The 22,580-nt window shown below is 44.9% G+C and overlaps 1 protein-coding gene across 1 annotated transcript; it reads right to left on the bottom strand.

Annotated features, from left to right (window-relative positions):
• Nucleotides 1-640: 640 nt before the first annotated feature.
• LOC133358634 (zinc finger protein 664-like) lies at nt 641-21,229 on the bottom strand. Its single transcript, XM_061577018.1, has 2 exons — nt 21,148-21,229; nt 641-5,682 (listed from the first exon to the last, which is right to left on the bottom strand). The coding sequence occupies exon 2, from the start codon at nt 5,680-5,682 to the stop codon at nt 4,291-4,293; it is 1,392 nt and encodes a 463-aa protein (XP_061433002.1). The 5' UTR covers nt 21,148-21,229; the 3' UTR covers nt 641-4,290.
• Between the last annotated feature and the right edge of the window lie 1,351 nt (nt 21,230-22,580).

Raw genomic sequence — 22,580 nt, 5'->3', positions numbered from 1 at the left:
AATGCGGCATGATACAGTAACGCAGGGGCAGCATATCCCGAGTTATTTGTCCCGCTATTTGTGCGGTGTGCATAGTAAATCGTATCTTGCCAAACTTTACCATTGCTACATTTCGTATGGCGATTTTTTTTTGCTTAACGCGATTTTCACTTACGCAGCACTCTCCGGGTACGCATCTACCACGTTAAACAAGGACTTACCGCAGTCCAACCATTAACATAGATACTCAATCCCTTCATACATAACCAACGATTTGTAATGCTTAATTATCAAGGCACCCGTACTACTTTGCAAATCGACAATACTTCACGACTGCACGGCAATAGGAATATAACTTGCAAAGTAAATATATGGAATGGGAAAAAAAATACATAGTGAGGTAAGAAAAATGACGGGCAGCTAAAGCTCTGCCTCACTGGAGGCTGATGTCCAGTGGGGAGGGCAGCAAGTTACAACGAATGTGTATTGTACATGAAACTCACAAGCAACCGCGAAAGGTGGAGCCACAAGGGGGCGCCAAAGGTGAACTGTCGCTTAATAAATTTGGCACGGTCAAATCCGCGATGGGAAACCCCGCGCTGAGTAAGGGTTTTGGTGTATTTGGAACATGACATAAAACCTCATGTTAGAAAAATCAGAAAACGTAAAAAAGGAACATTAAATTTAGTAAAAAGCTATTGCATTAAAGCAAAACAAAATGTACAAAAGTCCTCATTTCGATTTAAAGCTTTCGTGACTGCAGGGATTCATCTTCTTGGTTCTTTCGGTAAAGTCACGTAGAAGGGAAGTAATAAAATATAAAAAATAAAACATAATAATAATAAAACATAATAAAAGTCACGTAGAGGGGAAGTAATAAAATAATAAAAATAAAACATAATAAAATATATTTTATTATGTTTTATTTTTATTATTTTATTACTTCCCTTCTACGCGACTTTAGCGAAAGAACCAAGAAGATGAAAAAGTCCTCACTTAACGTGTGCTGTCTCCACATCGCATTTCTGCGATCACGTGTTTTTTTCATTTGGTAAAACTTTGTGCACAACGTAACGCACACCGTTACAATGCGGAACGTGCACTGTTATAACGCAGTATTTGATTGATCGACAACGTACCACTTTCAGCTGAGTGGCCGAGTGACGCAGAATGACAGTAGCGTAGTGGCAGTGTACCCACAGTTATTTCTCATTTTCCCTTACACGGCACTCTGCGGGTACGAATCCAACGCATTAAATAAGGCCTTACTGCACTGTCATTAATATACTCAAAATCCCTTTATACATAACCAACAATTTTTTTATGCTCAATTATCAAGGACCCGGTACTTATTTGCAAATCGACAATATTTCACGACTGCACAGCAATATTATTAATAATATAACTTACACGGTAAATATATTGAATGGGGGAAAAAAACAGTGAGCTAAAAAAATGGCAGGTAGCCAAAGCTTAGTCTCCTCACGAGAGGCGGATGTCCAGTAGGGCAGTTACAACAGATGCGTACTATACATGAAGCTCACAGTTAACCGTGAATGGTGGAGCCACGGGGGCATGATTGGTGAACTGTAGCTCAATAAATTTGGCAACGGTCAAATCCGCGATGGGCGAGGGTTTTCGTGTATTTGAACATGACATAAAACCTCATAAATGTTAAAAAAGCTCCAATGTAAAAAGGTAAAATCAAATTTTAGTAAATGCAGTTAAAAAGCTATTTGAATAGGAGACAATCAAAATGTACAGTAAGTTCTCGTTTAACGTGTGGTATTCACACTGCGTTTTCACTATCACACGGTTCTTCCATTTGGGAAAAACTTTTTTGCACAATGCAGAACACGCACCGTTACAACGCAGAATGGGCACCGTTACGACAGTTTCTAAGCGGTCGACAATGAACTACTTTCTTGACCTACGTGCTGAGTGGTACAGTGATACAATAATGTGGAATAATACCATTACGCAGTGGTGGCGTACCCTCCGCTATTTATCCCGCCATCTCAATGTGTGGTGTGCGTAGTACATCGTATCTTGCCAAACCTTAACATTACTACACCATTTATGGGAAAATCTTTTCACTTCACGTAGTTTTCGCTTACATCGGTACTCTCCAGGAACTCATCTACTACGTTAGGAGCACTCAAAATCGCTTTATACATAACCAACAATTTAGAATGCTTAATTATAAAGCAAGGCACCCGCACTACTGTGCAAATCGACAACATTTTACGACTGCACAGCAATAATATAATAATATAACTTGCACGATGAAAATATATGGGGAGAAAAAAACTTAGTGAGGTAAGAACAGTGACAGATGGCTGAAGCTCTGCCTCCTCACTGCAGGCTGATGTAGTGGCAGGGCAGCAAGTTAGAACATGTATACTGTATAATAAATTTGCAGTCAAACATGAATGGTGGAGCTACAGGTAGGGCGCTATCGATGAACTGTAGCTAAATAAGCTCCGGCCACTTCCCCATCATGTCTTCACACGCAGCTTTCTACTTCCAGCCCCGCCCACTGCCCCCTCCTGTCTTCGCAGCTCGGACCTCTCGTCACGGCAGCTCTCTCGCCGACTTCAGCAGTTTTCTTGCTGCAGTTTTCTCATCTCATGACAATTGCTTGCGTTGCGATCGAAACGTCATTATCTATTATTTTTTCTACCTACGTGACTTTACCGAAAGAACCAAAGAGCATGTAGCTAAATAAATTTGGCACAGTCAAATCCACAATGGGAAAACCCGCGATGGGCGAGGGTTTTTGTTCATTTGGAACCACGTCGTGTAGACAGCTTCTTATTTATTCTCACACTGGGCATACCACTAGCCGTTATATAGAACGTATCTACATGGCTACACATAGCCGATCCTTCTACACAACCCCACGGTCGGCATCCAACTACACAGCTGTCCAACTAGCGTAGTGATGACTATGAAAATCGTGCAGAGGATCGGCCACGAGGCCGGACGACGAAGAGAGATGGCGGCGAGCAGCGACGCAGCCAGGACCCAGGAGCTGCAACAGCCCCGAACCTCTGGTTCCGTCCCCCTTATATACATCCCAGCCACGCCCCCTCCAGAACCTTGGAGCAGGTTCCCAGAACTTCCCGACTGACTCTGCCTTTCACCTTTACCCCAGATACCGCCCCCCTTCTAGTGAGTCATTATATAACTTGCCCATACCTGTGATTACCCTCCAGGCTGACAGGTGGCACCCTGTCATTACACGTGTTAGAAAAAGCTGAAAACTTAAAGGAATAAAAAATAAGTAAATGCAGTTAAAAACTATTTTAACAAAGCAAACCGAAATTTACAGTAAGTCCTCACTTAATGTATGGTGTCCACACACTGCATTCTCGCTATAACGTGGTTCTTCCATTCGGGTAAACTTTTTGCGTACAACGCGGAATGATAACGTAATGTACTACCCTCCGTTACTTGTCCCGCAATCTCACTGTGGTGTGCGTAGTACATCGTATCTTTCCACATTTTATTATTACATCATTTATGGGGAAAGTGTTTTTGCTAACACGACACTCCAGGAATACGATGACCATGTTAAACAAAGCCTTACTGCACTGTCGAAACGTCAACATAAAGACTAAAAATCTTTTATACATAACCAACAATTTGTAATGCTGAATTACCAATAAAAGCACCCCTACTATGTTGCAAATCGGCAATATTTCACGACTGAATGGCAATAATATAATTGCTGAAAGCTCGAAAGCTCACCTCTGGCTGGATGCCTACAGCTGCATGCCTTGTTGGAGTGAGAGAAGTCTGTAGGGATAAGGTAAACGCCGTGGGGATAAGGTAAATGCCGTGGGGATAAGGTAAACGCCGTGGAGATTCTCTCTCACTTTCCGAGTTTCACATTTAACCGGACTCCATTTCACACTGCTGGTTCCTATTTAGATCGTCCATAAACTCCACCCACAACCCCACATCCACAAACTCTTCAAATTGCCTCTCTCCCTCAGAGTCCAAATTCTCCTGCTTCACGCTGCCTCTAATTCAACATGGAGGTCGAGTCCTGGAGTCAATGAAAACAGAGATGGGAGAATGGAGATGCCAAGAGGTGAAACTTCTTAAGTGGTTCCAAAACTTTGGCGCTGCTACATTAAATAAAAGCTGGATGATGCCTACAGCTGCATTCATTATTGTAATTAGAGAAGCCTGTGAATAAAGTTAACGCTTTAGAATTATTGTGTCACGGTCTTGGTTACAGATCTTCCCAGACTCCACTTCACATGTGCAGGGCCCTCCTACTCTGCTGTCCAAATATTCGACTCACAATTCCTCCTCAAACTCCTCGAGGATGCCTCGCTCTCCCTCAGAGTCCAAATGCCCCTCCTGCTTCACGTTGCCTCCATCAACCTGGAGGTCGGTTCCTGGAGTCGAATCTTCATCTTCACATTTCACCTTCATTTCTTCACATTCCACCTTCACTCCTGGCCATGTTTCAAAAGTGGGGTTAGCTTCTGGTTCTTGTTCCATGAGAGATGGGCTCAATGAAGCAATTTGACTTTCACTTCTCAATTCCACCTCCATCCCCTTGTGGATCTTCTCACGCCTCTTTCGGCCTTCTGACCGTACAGATTCCTTTCCATACACGGTGTGCTTGACGGGCGTCTTGCCTGAGTGTATTCTGTCATGAACACGAAGAGATCCTGAATCTTTAAAAGCCTTTTCAGACACGGTGCATTTGAAGTTTTTTTTACCAATATGTGTTTTCTGATGTCTGTCAAGATTCGATAACCATGAAAATGTCTTTCCACACACAGTGCACTTGAAGGGTTTCTCACCTGTATGTATTCTATGGTGAATACGAAGAGATCCGGAATCTTTAAATGCCTTCTCACACACAGTGCACACAAAGGGCTTCTCGCCTGTGTGTGTTCTCTGATGATCCTGAAGAGTTCCTGACCGTGTAAATGACTTCTCACAAACAGTACATTTGAAGGGCTTCTCACCAGTATGTGTTGTCTGATGGCTGTTAAGATTCGATAACCATGAAAATGCCTTTCCACACACAGTGCACTTGAAGGGTTTCTCACCTGTATGTATTCTATGATGAATACGAAGAGATCCGGAATCTTTAAATTCCTTCTCACACACAGTGCATTTGAAGGGTTTTTCCCCAGTGTGGGTTTTTTGATGGCTGTCAAGATGTGATGACCGTGTAAATGCCTTCCCACATACAGTACACTTGAAGGGCTTCTCACCAGTGTGTGTTTTCTGATGGCTGTCAAGATGTGATGACTGTGTAAATGTCTTCCCACACACAGTGCATTTGAAGGGCTTCTCACCAGTGTGTGTTTTCTGATGGCTGTCAAGATGAGATGACCGTGTAAATGTCTTCCCACACATCGCACACTTGAACGGCTTTTCACCAGTGTGAGTTTTCTGATGGCTGTCAAGATTCGATAACCATGTAAATGTCTTCCCACACACAATGCACTTGAAGGGCTTCTCACCTGTGTGTGTTCTCTGGTGTATTTTAAGGTATGGTGATTGTGCAAATGCCTTCCCACACTCGGTGCACTTGAAGGGCTTCTCTCCAGTGTGAGTTCTGTGATGGTTCTTCAAGTTGCTCATCTGATCCGTGCTGTATGGACACTGGATGCATTTATGCCTTTTAATTCCAGCTTGTTCCGAGTCTCTCTGCTCCATGTGATTCATCTGCAGATATATACACATATTACACACAATATATAGGCAGACCTCACTTAGCACAAACCAAATGAGACAATTCCTCATCATGCTTTCTCCTGCAGAATCTTTTTACGAAAAAAAATTAAAACCTACAAAGCGCTTGCAGTAGCGCTTGCCGAGGAAACGTTCCCACCCCAATCATTCACTTAGATAATGAGAGCGACACGCTGAGCCAACCAGATCCCTATTCGTGATCACAATTACATCTCATATTATTACAGTGCTTTTAGCCAGATGTAAACTCATGAGACTAGGACAGTCTCAGGCTCTACCCAAAAGAAACCTCACCACAGAAATCTAGACTGAGGGCATCACTAAGATCACGGAGGTCCTGGAGCTATTCTCTAAGCGATAAGCCCAGGGGTGAGCCAGCGCTATTCGTATTTCACATCTGTCAACTTTAAAGTCGCTAAATTGACAATTTAGTACTATTAATTATTATATTACTAAGCTGAGCGTGCGCCAGAGCACGCATCTGCGCATGCACGAGAAAGCTGACCCGTGGTTGCCCTAGCAACGCACACACGCGATCGGTGGGGGGAGGGGGGAATTCTCATTCGCATTAAAAATAAGAAAAAATCGCTGAGGTAAATTATTCAAAGTGTGATGTCCTCTTTTCCCCCAACCACCCCAATGTGTGCACATACTACTGTAATAAACAACTTCCACGACGACTCTGGACTGGTGTCTTTTATTTAACAGTCTGCACAGCTCCGCTTTTCTCTCTCCGGATGGCTTCCTCTCTCTCTCTCCGTTGCCGTAACGCGCGCTTCTCCCTCTTCCACCGTCGCGGCCGTCTCTTTCTCTCTCCACGCTCGCCGCTGGCTGGCGGCCCGCTGGAGGGAGAGAAGGCTTCGCTGGCAGAGGCCGCCACGTGGCCAGTGGCAAGTAGAGGTAGGCAATGATGCAGTCCGGACTCTAGGCTCCCCACACCGACCCCGAGTCCTCTCACTGCCTCTCCTTATATTGCTCTCGGCGGAGCTAAGCTCCGCCTCTAGCCACGCCCCCTCATGGAACCTTCCCAATGGTTCCCGTACATACCCACAAGCTCCGCCCGTTACCTTTGGCCCAGATGGAACCCTTCCTTCTGATAATATTAGTTACCCAGCAGTGACTATGCAATTACCCCTCGTCGTTCCTTAGATAGCGCTCTCATTACACTACTATTGGGTCGGTAGATACTACTATTATAGCCCTTAGATACTATTACTGTAGAGCGGGCGGGGGGATGGTGGGGCAGGTGTAGCAGCCCACCCTGCAAAGGTGCCACCTCGGCCGGCTGGGCAATCGAGGCCAGGCCGGGGGCTTCTCCAAGGGACTAGGCCTGACAACGGTACTTTGTATACTTACTAGATACTATTATACAGTCGATATATACGATTATAGGGTCGGTAGATACGACTATAGAGTCGGTAGATACTACTATAGAGTCGATAGATACTACTGTGAAGTCGGGAGATACTACTACAGTCGGTAGATGCTATTGTAGAGTCAACAGATACTGCAATAGAGTAAGCAGATACTGCTACAGAGTCAGCAGATAATAATAGAGTCAGCAGATACTGATAGAGAGTTAGTAGTTACGACTATAGTCAGTAGATACTACTATAGAATCGGTTAAATCTTGACTTAAAGCTTTTCGCGACTGCAAGAATTCACATTATTTGGGTCTTTCATGTAAAGCCACATAGATAGAAAAAATTATCAAAATAATAACAATATTATGACGTTTCGATCGCAACACAAGCAATCGTCTTTAGGTGAAAAAAGAGATTGCTTTTGTTGTGATCGAAACGTCATGATATTGTTATTTTGAAAAAAATATATATCTACGTGGCTTTACCGAAAGATCCAAATAATACTATAGAGTCAATAGATACTACTATAGCTTCTGTAGAGTCAGTTACTACTATAGTTGGTAGATACTACTATACTCAGTGGATACTACTATAGATTCAGTAGATACTACTATAGTCATTAGAAACTACTGTAGAGTCAGTATATACTATAGAGTTTGCTGATACTATTGAGTCAGTAGATACTACTGCAGTCAGTAGGTACCACTACGGTCAGTCAATACTGCTACAGTTAGTAGATACTACTATAGTTTGTAGATACTTCTAGAGTCAGTAGATACTGCTGTAGAGTTAATAGATACTACTATAGAGCCAGTAAATACTACTATAGAGTCAGTAGATAATACTAGTCAGTAGCTACCACTATACTGCTGCAGAGTCAGTAGATACTGCTATAGTCAGCAGAAACTACTATAGAGTTAGTAGTTACTACTATAGTCAGTGGATACTACTATAGAGTTAATAGATACGACTATAAATTCCATAGATACTACTATAGTCATTAGATACTACTGCAGAGTCAGTATATCTATTATAGAGTTGGTTGATACTACTATAGAGTTGGCAGATACTATTATTGAGTCAGAAGATACAACTACAGTCAGTAGATACCACTATGGTCAATAAATACTGCTACAGTCAGTAGATACAAGTCAGTAGATACTACTGTATAGTTAGTAGTTACTACTATAGTCAGTGTATACTATCGTCAGAAGTTACTGCTATAGAGTCGATAGATACTCCGAAAGAGTCAGTAGATAATACTAGTCAGCAGATACCACTTTAGTCAGTATACTGCTACAGAGTCGGTAGATACGACTATAGAGTCAGCAGATACTGCTTTCAAGTCTGCAGATACTAGTCAGCAGATATAATAGTTAGTAGTTACTATAGAGTCTACAGATACTATACATTCTGTTGATACTACTATAGTCATTGGATACTACTCTAGAGTCAATATTTACTACTATAGAGTTGGTTCATACTACTATAGTCAGCAGATACTACTTTCGAGTCAGTGGATACTACTACAGTCAGTAGATACCACTATGGTCAGTAAATACTGCTACAGCCAGGAGATACTACTATACAGTCAGTAGATACTACGGCCACTAGACACTACTATAGTCATTAGATACAACTGTATAGTTAGTAGATACTACTACTGTCAGTAGATACTACTACGGTCAGTAAATACTACTACAGTCAGTAGATACTACATTAGAGTCAGTAGATTATGCTGTAGAGTTCACAGTTACTACTATAGTCAGTGCATACTACTATCGTCAGTAGTTACTACTATAGAGTCGGTAGATGCTACTATAGGGTTTGTAGATACTACTAAAGTCAGTAGATAATACTACAGTGAGTAGATAATACTACAGTCAGTAGATACCACTATCGTCGGTATATACTGCTGCAGAGTCGGTAGATACGACTATAGTCAGTACATACAGTTATAGTCAGCAAAAACTGCTATAGTCTGCAGAAACTGCTATAGAGTCTGCAGATACTACTATGGAGTTAGTAGTTCCTACTATAGTCAATAGATACTACTATATTCAGTAGGTACTACTGCAGTGTTGACAAAGTGGGCAGAGACTTCTCTTCGCAGGCAACACCGTTTATTTCCTCTGATACAGAGCGTCCCTAACACAGAGAGATAACGGCCTCTCCCACCCGATAGCCTAGAGGATATGTCCTTACACTAGTGTGCCCTCACACTATACTCTGCTATCGGGATTCCTCCGCGAAGGGACCTAGGAAAGGCCATGCTCACCCGACCTTGCCAGGGTAACGGGTGCCGTCACTGGGCCGTTCGGACCTGGCCCTGACAAGAGCCGGAGGTTGGAAGTCCCAGGACACTATCTAGATGTCTTCGGGTCTTGAGGTGAGTGCGGACTGACTCACACTGGGAGAGCTGGCCTTTTTATACTCCCCCCTCGCAACCACTCCAAGTTGGATATCTCCGGATCTCTCTGGAGAGGGTCTGGGTCCGACCGTTGGTCCCCCCAGCCCCCTCCCTCAGTGTGCTCTGGCCCCCTGACCCCTGGTCAACGGTTATTGTAGTCGTGGGTCGTACACCTGTCACTCAACAGCCCCCTTGGCTGTTCTGCGCCCCCTACAGACTGAGGGCGCCACTAAAGGTGAGTGTACGTGACCCATACAATACTGCTACGTAGGTAAGTACACATGTTGCGCGTAACAATGCCGCTACACTACTACAGTCATTAGATACTACTGCAGTCAGTATTTACTGCTATCGAGTCGGTAGATACTAAATTCTATTACAGTCAGTATATACTTCTGTAGTCAGTAGTAATAGATTACTCATAAATATGTGTTACTTACTGTGCTATAGTCAGCAGAAACTGCTATAGAATCTGCAGATACTGCTATAGAGTCTGCAGATACTGCTAGTCTGCAGATACTACTATAGTCAGTAGGTACTACTACGGTCAGCAGTTACTACTAGTCAGTAGATACAACTACAGAGTCAGCAGATACTACTGTAGAGCCATATACTACTATAGAGTCACTAGATACTACTCACTCTATTGTATGTAGGGTGTTTAGGTATATATGCCAACGTGGGGGTTAAAATGTTTTGAGGGGGGGGTCGACAATTTTTGGAAACCTTTTAGATCAACTATTTACCCCCCACTTTCTATAACTTTTTGGACTTCTGCAAGCCTCTTATAATTTTGTTGAAAGACAAATGGACAAACGACACGCTGGCCTTTCACAATAGCTTAGTATCTGTGTATGTATGTTATGTTTTTAAGAGAAGTTTTGAAATATATTTTTCGCCCGGGTAATGGCGGGTACTTCCTGCTAGTCTTATATATAAAAGTCCCCGCGCGAATGCGCTTGCGAGGGATTTGGCTCTTAGGATATTCCGTTTTCCCATCCATAAACTTTAAATTAGTTACATTAGCGATTTAGTGCCATTTTTATTATTTACTTATTGCGCGAGCTCGACCTCGACCGTACCAACTGACAATTGCGTGGGGGGGGGCGGACCCTGCCAAGTGATGTTTGTGTAGGTCCATGCGTGTCTGTCTTATTCGATTGGACAACGCCCGATGTGTGTGTACGTCAAAGTGTTTGTGTGTGTCAGTCCAAGTGTGCATGTCAGTCCATTTGTGTGCGTATTAGTCGCTGTGTTAGTCCATGTGTGTGTTAGTCCATGTGTGTGCATGGCTCCATCTGAGTGTGAGTCAATGCGCGTTTGTGTGTCTATGCGTGTCAGTCGATGTGTGTGTGTATGTTGAGGTGTATGTGTGTCATTCCATATGTGTAAGCCAATACATGTGTCACTCAATGTGTGTGTGTGTAAGTCAATGCGTGTGTGAGTCGATATGTGTGTGTTAATCCATGTGTGTGTATCTAAAGTATATGTCTGTGTGTCACAGTTCATGTGTATGTGTGTAGGCCAATGTGTGTCAGTCTATGTATGTGAACGTGTTAGTCGAAGTATGTCTGTGTGAGTCGATGTGTGCGAGTCGCTGTATGTGTGTACGTCGATATGTGTGTGTAACTCCATGTGTGTGTATCTAAAGTGGATGTCTATGCGTGTGAGTCCATATGTGTGTGTAAGTCCATGTGTTTGTGTGTGCGAGTCGACATGTCTGTGTGTGTCAGTTCATGGGCGTGTGTGTTAGTCGCTTTGTGTGCGTGGCTCCATGTGAGTCAGCAAGTCCGTTTCTTTGCGTGTCTGTAGGCCCATGTGTGCGTGTGAATGAATGTATGTGCTTAATTGACCTGGTCAAGGCCTATGATACCATCAGTAGGCCTGGCCTCTGGGTTGTTCTTCATGCTTTCGGAGTCCCTCACCCTTTGCTCACGATCCTTAAGGACCTTCATGATGGTGAGGGGCCCCACGTCAAACTATGTGCCCGTCAGTCAGAGCCATTCCCTCGATGCCCGGGTGCGGTCAAGGGATGGCTCCCTATTGCTCAACCATGTTATGTATGTCGATGCTCAGGTGATTGCTGCTCACTCTGAGGAGTTGGAGGCACTGCTGCTGAACCTGGAGCTTGCCACTATGATGTGGAGCCTTACCATCAGCCCCATAAAAACTAAGCACCTGCCTGAGTATTTTGTACCATCGGACAATCCACCCCCACAACTCACAATTGGTGATGCGGCAGTTGTGGAGAGATTGCAGAGATTCCCATACCTGGCCAGTGTGCTCATGACCGGCTCCGGTTTAACAGCAGAGATCTCACTCCAAATCAGTCGAGCGCCATTATCTTTTCATCGGCTGGGTTACGTTGTGTGGAAGCTACCTGGTCTCTCGCTCCGCATCTCCGCATGAAGCTCCAGGTCTTCTCGGCCACAGTAGTTCCGTCCCTTCTCTACGCTTGCGAAACGTGCACCCCCCTAATGGAACATCTTCTCCGGTTAGAAACATTTAGGCTGGCCTGCTAACGATCCATCCTGGGTTTAACCATGTGTGTGTGTGTGCGTCTAAGCCGATGTGTTTCTATGTTTGTGGGTCGATGTATGTGTGCAAGTCCATGTGTGCGTCTGCTTTTTACGCTCGGGCAACGCCGGGTACTTACCGCTAGTAGGAAATAAAACAATTACAATAAGAAAGTAATAGGACTTTTCAAATCGCAAACTTTGCAATTTGCGAATCGCATTGTTTCAAATTTCGATTACGATTTGAAATCGATTAATCGTTCAGCCCTAGTTGGAAGCAGTCGCCCTCCAGTAACAACGGAGGGCAGAGGAGTGACTCTTACAACAAGTGGAGAGCCGGGTGGCGAAAGCAGAGCAAGTTGGCACTGTATGGGGCAAAGGTGGTGCAGCATCTGCCAGTCATCTCAGTCAACCCATGGCACATGGGTCTGTCCCATAATCTCCTGCCTGCGGGCGTTCAACACATCATGTGGCCTTAAAGTGCACACAGCCTGGCACAAGTGCTGTGGTGACATCAAACACCACTACTTAGTGGTGAATGGCGGTTGTTGTTATCGAGTCGTTTAATGAGTAATAATATACAATGCTATCCCTATCTTACCTATAAACGTCACTTTGTGTCTGTCTGTCTGTCCATCCGTCTGTGTACGCTTGCTTGCGAGGGATTTGGCGCTCGGCCCGTGGGGTTTAGGACGAAAAAAATTTGCCGGGAGGCACGTCCCGTGCCCCGCGGTGGGAATAGGCATTTCCGTTTTGTCGTCCCTCGCCTTTAAAGTGGTCCGATTATCGATTTAGAGCGATTTCTCTTTATTTATTTATTATTGCCGACTGGCACGTGACAAAGCACGCCGTTGCGCATGCGCGAGATGCCGACCAGGGCGGTTGCCCCTGGCAACGGGCAGCAACGCCGTCGCTGCGGGGTGGACGCCATTTTTAATTCCCGTTAAAAATATGCACACGCATTAACACGCGACGCTGAGGTAAATTCTTCAAAGTTTCACGTCCACTTCACTCCCCCCCCACCGCAATACTATTACAGTGTCGGTAGATAATAAAATTATAGCGATTAGACAGTATTATTCAAGCGGGGGGGGGGGGGGGGGGTAGCGGCCCAGCACCCAGCCTCGGCCGGCTGGGCAATCTAGGCGAGGCCGGAGGCTCTGCACGGTACTAGGCCTCGACACGCCACTCTTGTCAGGCGAAGACTTTGTGCTATAAACTCGATATACCCAGCGTTGCCCGGGGGAAAAATACATTTAAAATCTTCTGAAAACTTTAAAACATAACATACCAATGAAAATACAACTGTGTAATTACAATTTTAAACCCGGCCGCACCAAGAATCGATTCTCTGATTCGCGCAAAGGAATCGAAGGTTGTAGATTAATTTAGACTCGCCCTATTCCCGTTTAATATAAGTTGGTTATAGAGTTGATATAAACTGTTACGAATGGGAAATATCCAGCGTTGACCGGGGCAAAAATATAGTTAAAAACTCCTGAAAACTTTAAAACATAACATACCAATGAAAATACAACTGTGTAATTACAATTTTAAACCCGGCCGCACCAAGAATCGATTCTCTGATTCGCGCAAAGGAATCGAAGGTTGTAGATTAATTTAGACTCGCCCTATTCCCGTTTAATATAAGTTGGTTATAGAGTTGATATAAACTGCTACGAATGGGAAATATCCGGCGTTGACCGGGACAAAAATATAGTTAAAAACTCCTGAAAACTTTAAAACATAACATACCAATGAAAATACAACTGTGTAATTACAATTTTAAACCCGGCCGCACCAAGAATCGATTATCTGATTCGCGCAAAGGAATCAAAGGTTGTATATTAATTTAGACTCGCCCTATTCCCGTTTAATATAAGTTGGTTATAGAGTTGATATAAACTACTACGAATGGGAAATATCCGGCGTTGACCGGGGCAAAAATATAGTTAAAAACTCCTGAAAACTTTAAAACATAACATACCAATGAAAAAAAAAATCTGTAATTAAAAATGTAAACCCCCAGCGCGCCAGGAATCGATTCTTTGAATCGCGCAAAGGAATCGTCGAAGGTTGTAGATTACTTTAGAATTGCCCTATTCCCGTTTTAAAAACTGCATGTCGCCAAGTTTACTTAACATTTCCAACAGACACACACATTCACACATTTCGCTTTTACATTTAACATACAAAACGTCAGCATGTACTCCTGTCATCATAGGCAAAAATATATACACCCTCACCACTCTCCCTCACCACTCACTATCACTCACCCTCACCACCACTACTCACCCTCACCACTCTCCCTCACCACTCTCTCACTCGCGCTCACCACTCACCCTCACCAAGCATCCTCACCCTCACCACCACCACTCACACTCAACACTCCCCCTCGCCACCACCACTCACCCTCACCACCACCACTCACTCTCACCACCACTACTCACCCTCACCACTCACTCACACAACTCACCCTCGCCTCTCACCACTCACAACTCACCCTCACCACTCACCCTCACCACTCATGCTCACCACTCACACTTACCACTCACCCTCACCAATCATCCTCACTACTCACCCTCACCACCCACTCTCACCACTACACCACTCATCCTCACGACTCACACTTACCACTCACCCCTATCCCTCACCACTCACCCTCACCCCTCACCACTCACCCTCACCACTCACCCTCACCACTCTCCCTCACCACTCACGCTCACCACTCACCCTCACCAATCATCCTCACTACTCACCCTCACCACTCACTCTCACCACTCACGCTCTCCCCTCTTCCTCACCCCTCTCACTCACCACTCAGCCTCACCCCTCACCACTCAGCCTCACCACTCACCCCTCTCCCTCACCACTCAGCCTCACCACTCACCCCTCACCCCTCTCCCTCACCACTCAGCCTCACCACTCACCCCTCTCCCTCACCACTCAGCCTCACCACTCACCCTCTCCCTCACCACTCAGCCTCACCACTCACCCCTCTCCCTCACCACTCACCCCTCGCCGTCACCACTCACCCCTCTCCCTCACCACTCAGACTCACCACTCACCACTCTCCCTCACTAACCCCTCTCCCTCGCCACTCAGCCCTCTCCCTCACCACTAACCCCTCACCCCTCACCCCTCTCCCTCACCACTCAGCCCTCTCCCTCACCACTCAGCCTCACCACTCAGCCTCACCACTCACCCTCACCACTCTTCTTCACTAACCCTCACTGCTCACCATCACCGCTCACTCTCACCACTCAAGCTCACCACTCACCCCTCTCCCTCACCACTCAGCCTCACCACTCACCCTCACCACTCACCCTCACCACTCACCCTCACCACTAACCCTCACCACTAACCCTCACCACTAACCCTCACCACTCTTCTTCACTAACCTCACTGCTCACCATCACCGCTCACCACTCACCCTCACCACTCACCCTTACTACTCACCCTCACCACTCACCACACACCCTCACCACTTACCACTCTTCTTCACTACTCACCCTCACCACTCACCCTCACCACTCACCCTCACCACTCACCCTCACCACTCACCACTCTTCTTCACTACTCACCCTCACCGCTCACCCTCCCCACTCATCCTCACTACTCACCCTCACCGCTCTCCCTCACCACTCACCATCACTGTGGTGGTGGTAGCTGCTATGATGACAGTAGTACACTCTGACGTTTTGTATGTTAAATGTCAAAAGCTAAATTAGTGAATGTGTGTGTCTGTTCGAAATGTTCAGCATACTTGGCGACACGTAAGCAAGTTTTTAAAACGGGAAGAGGGTGAGTGGTGGTGGTGACGGTGATTGTTGAGGGTGAGTGGTTAGGGTGAGTAGTGAGGGTGAGTGGTGAGCAGTGAGGGTGAGCGGTGATTGGTGAGGGTGTGATTGGTGAGGATGAGTGGTGAGTAGTGAGGGTGAGCGGTGAGGGTGAGTGGTTGTTGTGAGGGTGAGTGGTGAGGGTGAGAGTGAGTGGTGAGTGGCGGTTGTGAGTGGTGAGGGTGAGTGGTGAGAGAGTGGTTAGTGCTGAGGGTGAGTGGTGAGGTTGAGTGGTGAGGCTGAATGGTGAGGGTGAGTGGAGAGTGGTGAGGGTGAGTGGTGATTGGTCACTGGTGATTAGTGAGGATGAGTGGTGAGTAGTGAGGGTGAGGTTGAGTGGTGAGTGGTGAGGGTGAGTGGTGGTTGTGACGGTGAGTGGTGAGGCTGAATGGTGAGGGTGAATGGTGAGAATGAGTGGTGAGGGAGAGTGGGGAGTGGTGAGGGTGAGTGGTGAGGGAGAGTGGTGAGAGAGTGGTGAGAGTGGTGAGAGTGGTGAGAGTGGTTAGTGGTGAGGGTGAGTGGTGAGTTTGAGTGGTGAGGCTGAATGGTGAGGGTGAGTGGAGAGTGGTGAGGGTAAGTGTTGATTGGTCACTGGTGATTGGTGAGGATGAGTGGTGAGTAGTGAGGTTGAGTGGTCAAGGTGAGGGTGAGGTTGAGTGGTGAGTGGTGAGGGTGAGTGGTGGTTGTGACGGTGAGTGGTGAGGGTGAGTGGTGAGGCTGAATGGTGAGGGTGAGTGGTGAGGGTGAGTGGTGAGGGTGAGTGGTGAGGGAGAGTGGTGAGGATGAGTGGTGAGTAGTCAACATGCACTGCTGTAATCATAGTAGGTACCACCACCACAGTATGTACAGTAATCCCTCGCCACTTCGTGGTTCAAGTTTCGCGGCCTCAGTGCATCGCGGATTTTTTGAACTGATTTAAAGGCCTCATTATACCTGTGCAGTAACACCATCATCATCATCCATCATCACATTCATCGAACTGCACAGGTCTGTCATCGTCGTCATTGTCATCGTCATCGTCGTCATTACTGGAGTCAAGTCTCAAGATACTACTGTCATTGGTGAGTGTAGAACACCATAATACGTATCGTATGAGAGAGAGAGTGAATGTATAATATTAAGGTTTTATAATTAAATAGATTTAAGTAAAATATATATATAAAATATAAATATACATATTTAAACATTCTGGTACCCACACACACATATACGGAAATTCCTAGGGGGCCAATCCTACTTCGCGGATTTTCACCTATCGCGATGGGTTCCGGTCCCCATTAACCGCGATAAACGAGGGATCACTGTACTGCTGTCATCATAGCAAGTACCACCACAGTATGTACTGCTGTCATCATAGCAGGTGCCACCACACTCGATCTGTACTGCTGTCATCATAGCAGGTACCACCACCACAATATGTACTCCTCTCATCATAGCAGATACCACCACAATATGCACTGCTGTAATCATAGCAGGTATCACCACAGCAGTATGCACTGCTGTAATCATAGCAAGTACCACCACAATATGCACTGCTGTAATCATAGCAGGTACCAACACAGCAGTATGCACTGCTGTAATCATAGCAGGTACCAACACAGCAGTATGCACTGCTGTAATCATAGCAGGTACCAACACAGCAGTATGCACTGCTGTAATTATAGCAGGTACCACAATATGCATTGCTGTAATCATAGCAGGTACCACCAGTCAGTATGCACTGCTGTAATCATAGGTACTACCACAGCAGTATACACTGCTGTAATCATAGTATGTACCACCACAGCAGTATGCACTGCTGCAATCATAGACGCTACCACCACAGTCAGTATGCACTGCTGTAACCATAGCAGGTATCACCACAGCAGTATGCACTGCTGTTATCATAGCGGGTACCACCAGTCAGTATGCACTGCTGTAATCATAGCAGGTTCCACCACAATATGCACTGCTGTAATCATAGCAGGTACCACCAGTCAGTATACACTGCTGTAGTGATAGTAGATACTGCTATTGAGTTGGTAGATACTGCTATATAGAGTTAGTAGATACTAAAACAGTCAGTATATACCACTACAGTCAGTCAATACTGCTATAGTCAGTATATACTACTATACAGTCAGTACATACTACCACGGTGAGTAGCTACTAGAGTCAGTAGATACTATCATAGAGTGAGTAGATACTGCTATAGAGTTAGTAGTTACTACTATAGTCAGTGGATACTACTATAGAGTCAGCAGATACTATACAGTTAGTCATTACGACTATGTAGTCAGTAGATACTACTGTAGGCCCAGTAAATACTACTATGGTCAATAGTTACTAGTCACTAAATACTACTACACAGTCAGTAGCTACTACTGGCTCAGTAGATACTACAGTACAGTCAGTAGATACTACTACAGAGTCAATAGATACTACTTCCTCTGTTGTATGTAATGTGTGTATGTATATATACCTACGAGGGTTAAAGATATTTTTTGAGGGGGGGGGGGGGGGGTCCACAATTTTCGGAAACCTTTTACATCAACTATTTACCCCACACTTTCTACAACTTTTTAGACTTGTGCAAGCCTCTTATATATTTGTTGGTATAGAAATGTACAAACGGCCCACCGGGCTTTGACAATACCTTAGTATCTGTGTATATATATGTAAGTTTTTAAGAAATATATTTTTCACCCGGGCAACGCCGGGTACGTCCACTAGTCTTATATATAAAAGTCTCCGCGCGCTCGCGCTTGCGGGGGATTTGGCTCTCGGACGGTGGGCTATATGTAGAAAAGAATTTGCCGGGCGGCACGCCCTAAGCCCCGCGGTGGGAATAGGCTATTTCGTTTTCCCATCCCTAAACTTTAAAGTAGTTTAATTAACACATTTGTGCCGTTTCTATAAATTATTTACTTATTGCGCGACATCGACCGTACCAACTGACGCCAATTGCGTGGGGGGGGTGGGCCTTGGCTCCATCTCACGGGGACATTTCTTTTTACGCGTTTAAAGCCAACACATAGACACATAACGCTGTGGATATTTCTTCACAGTGTCACGTCATCTTCACCCCCCTCCCCCCAAACACGATGTGTCCAGTTTATACTACAGACTCCTTAGATAATAATATTTTACTGCTTACATAACATTATTCTTGCACGGGCGGGGGATGCTGGGGGGGGGGGATAGCGGCCCAGCCCCTAGCCTGGAAACGTGCCAACTCCGCCGCCTCGCCAATGTATGCCAGGAGGGGGGCTACGCATGGCACAAGGCCTCAACACGCCTTTGGTAAGTACAAATTTCCAAGCTTCTTACACTAACAAATCAAGTCCAATGTTTTCTATTATTAAACACATTTAGAACTCCCGTTGATTCGCTTACTATTATCAAACAAATACTTTGCGAGATGTTACAATAATAATGTTTGTGTGCACAAAACTCTTTATTTTTAGCTTGCAAAATTTTCCCTTTTTTGCTGCGCTTTTATGATGCTGCGACGGTCTGCCAGTCTGTGATGTGGCCATGTACGTCCATGTGTATGTGTGTCAGTCCATATGTGTGTGTGTTAGTCCACATGTGTATGTAAGTCTATACATGTGTGTGTCACTCGATGTGTATGTGTTCTGACAATAAAACATAAGGTGTTATGTTCAAACACCAAATAGCGTTTGCAAGGAAATAAGTCTGCATTAACTACACGTACTTGTGGAAAAACCTGGAAACAAACATGCTCTGAAAATATTAGCATTGTTCTAGAAACTGACTGGCTTACACCAGATACATCCTTCTTTATGGCCTTGTCTCACCAGTGTTAGACCAGAGAACGCCAAAAGGCGAACACTTATAGCTCAGGTAGGGCAGAGTATGAAAAATGAGAATAGGTGTTTAGATTTTGATTTAAAGCTTGCGTGACTGCAGGGATTCATATTCTTGGTTCTTTCGGTAAAGTCATGTAGAAGGGAAATAATAAAATAATATAAATATAAAACAATAAAAATTCTCACGATGTTTCGACTGCAACACAAGCAATCATCATCAGGTGCGACTTTACCGAAGGAACCAAGAATAGGTGTTTAGATGTAAAACACTAGATACCTTTTGCAAGGCATCATCTGCATTAACCACAAAACATTTTGGCAAAATAGACTTAAGGTAAGCAATTCACAAATAATAAATACAAATTAAGTGTATGAGTCCAAACTGCAAACACGCCACATTTTGCAAGGCATCAACAAGTCAGCATTAACCAATCGTGCTCATGGTATATTTTACCACAAGTATCAAGTCTGTATTAACCGCATGCATTTTTTTTGTTTACAAGACTATGTGTTCATAGATCTACTCTTTCGTTGTCTGACTTGTTATTAAACTACTGGACAATCCAAAAACGCGAAGCACGTCTGATTGTCTGCGAGTCTTTGTCTCTGCGTGAGTATGTGTGTCTGTGTGAGTGAATTAATTTTAGAGTTAGTCTGAGTGGATCTGTGTGTGAGCCTATGGATTTCTGTGCGTCTCTGTGTAAGTCTGTGTGTCTGTGCGAGTCTGTGCATATCTGCGAGTCTGTGCGAGTGTGTGTCTGTGCAAGTATCTGTGCGAGTCTGTGCAAGTCTGCCTCTCCGTGAGTGTGCATATCTGTGAGTCTGTGCGAGTGCATCTCTGTGCAAGTGTGTCTTTGTGAGGGTGTGGGTCTCTGTGTGAGTCCGAGTGACTTAGGGTAATAGTTTCCCAGGTTTCACGCAATTTGGATCAAAATAATATAATGTAGCTGCACAAACTTGTTTGTAACCACGTAGTTTAGTCTCTTGGCATCCCCATTCTGCCATCTGTCCTCATTTAAACCGCCTCTATTATTAAAATTACTAACGTTTAAGTGCGTATAACTTTACATCATTGCTATTATGATTACGTTGCTTTGCTGTTGTCTGCCCTTGAAAACGAGTTTCTTAGCTCGATGGACTCCACGCGGGAAACGAACACTTCCGTCTAATCTGTGAAATTGTATCGTTGACTCAATCGGGAATACGTGCAGAAGCATCGGACCCCCGAGTGCAGAAAGAGTCGTCAGAAGGCTTCTGAACTCGAGTATCGAGACTTTGTGAGGTAGGTTAAGACAATTAAACAATTCAAGCAAATCAGTCAGGCAAGGGCAGGAGGCAAGCCCTGCATGGCTAGGCCCCACATCGTATTGTTGCAATGTCACAACCTGGACATCGATCCATAGCTGCTACTCAATTGATGCCCCTACGAGAGAAAGAACAAACCAAGCTTTACCTGGGTAAACAACAACCATAACAACCACGATGTCAACAACTCACCTCGGATCAAACCGAGTAACGAGCAAAGCGCTGCGGCTCCTGGAGTTTCGTGACGTCACGCAGAAACACGTGTCGGTGATTACATGACGTCACTGGTGAAGGACACCCTCTTACCGCATAAATTATACTCTTAGTTCTTTCGGTAAAGTCACGTAGGTAAAAAATTAAATTAAAATTAATAAAAATAAAACAATAAAAATGACGACGTTTCGGAGGCCTGAAGACGGAAGCTTGTGTTGCCTCGAAAGCTTCAAATCTAGAACGCATAAATTATGTTCATGATATTCTTAGGTTTTTTCGGTAAAGTCACGTAGGTAAAAACATCAAAAATTTATGAAAATAAAATAAAACAAAAAATCACGACGTTTCGGAGGCAACACAAGTCTCCGTCATCAGGTGGGACCGTCACAGCCGAATTAGCTGTATCAAGTGAGCTAATTCGGCTGTGACGGTCCCACCTTCATGACGGAGACTTGTGTTGCCTCCGAAACGTCGTGATTTTTTGTTTTATTTTATTTTCATTAATTTTTGATGTTTTTACCTACGTGACTTTACCGAAAAAACCTAAGAATATGAATCCTTGCAGTCACGAAAGCTTCAAATCTAGAATTTATGTTCATGATTTATTCCATATATGGGCGTGGCTTTGCCCACATGAATTTACCAGGAACGGGAATCGGCAGTGAGCCAGCTGACATGACGTCACACACCGATGGCGCCAGGCTGAGTGGTTACGTCAGAGAGCGAGGCAAGTAATGCTGTGAGGGTTGTGTCGTGTGTGTACACTGTACACTCCATGGACGTACAGTGCGTGCTGTGTGTATATTGTGTGCACTTACGCTGTGTACACTGTCTGCATACATTGTGTGTTGTGTGTGGTCTGTGTGTTTACTATGTGTACACCGTGTGTACACTGTGAGTGATGTGTGTACGCTGTGTGTTTACTGTGTATGCTGTGTGTACATTTGTGTGCGAGATACGTTTGTACACGGTTGGCTACGTCCGGTGCGAAAGAAGTTTAATATACATACGCCTAAGATGTGTATGGTCTGTGTGTGTGTAATGTGTACATTGTACGTTGTGTGTGTACATTGTATGAATGTACATTGTGCGTGTGTGATGTATTTATATATTGTGATGTTTGTGTAATAACACGCTGGAGACGGCTTGTAGAATCGGTCCTTTTATTTTACTTCCTTTGCAGTTCACAAACACTCCCCGTTGCTGGCAGGCAACGGGAAGCGGGCAGTCACCAGAGACCCACCACTACGTGGCACCCGGAGTTCCGTGTCTGACCCCGTGTCTCTCCTCTCTCCCCTTATTTAATGCCTGGGTCACGTGGTACACTCCAGCCAATCCTCAATAGCCTGCGCCGAATGTTCCAGATCCCCCCATCAACTCCCGGGACCACGCCCCTGACTTGTCTTCCCATT

The sequence above is a fragment of the Lethenteron reissneri genome, chromosome 63, assembly GCF_015708825.2.
Source record: "Lethenteron reissneri isolate LAM-NWPU_2019-01 chromosome 63, ASM1570882v1, whole genome shotgun sequence".
NCBI classification, from domain to species: domain Eukaryota; kingdom Metazoa; phylum Chordata; class Hyperoartia; order Petromyzontiformes; family Petromyzontidae; genus Lethenteron; species Lethenteron reissneri.
Note: the sequence above shows the minus strand (reverse complement) of the source record. Positions and strands in the feature narration are given on the sequence as shown.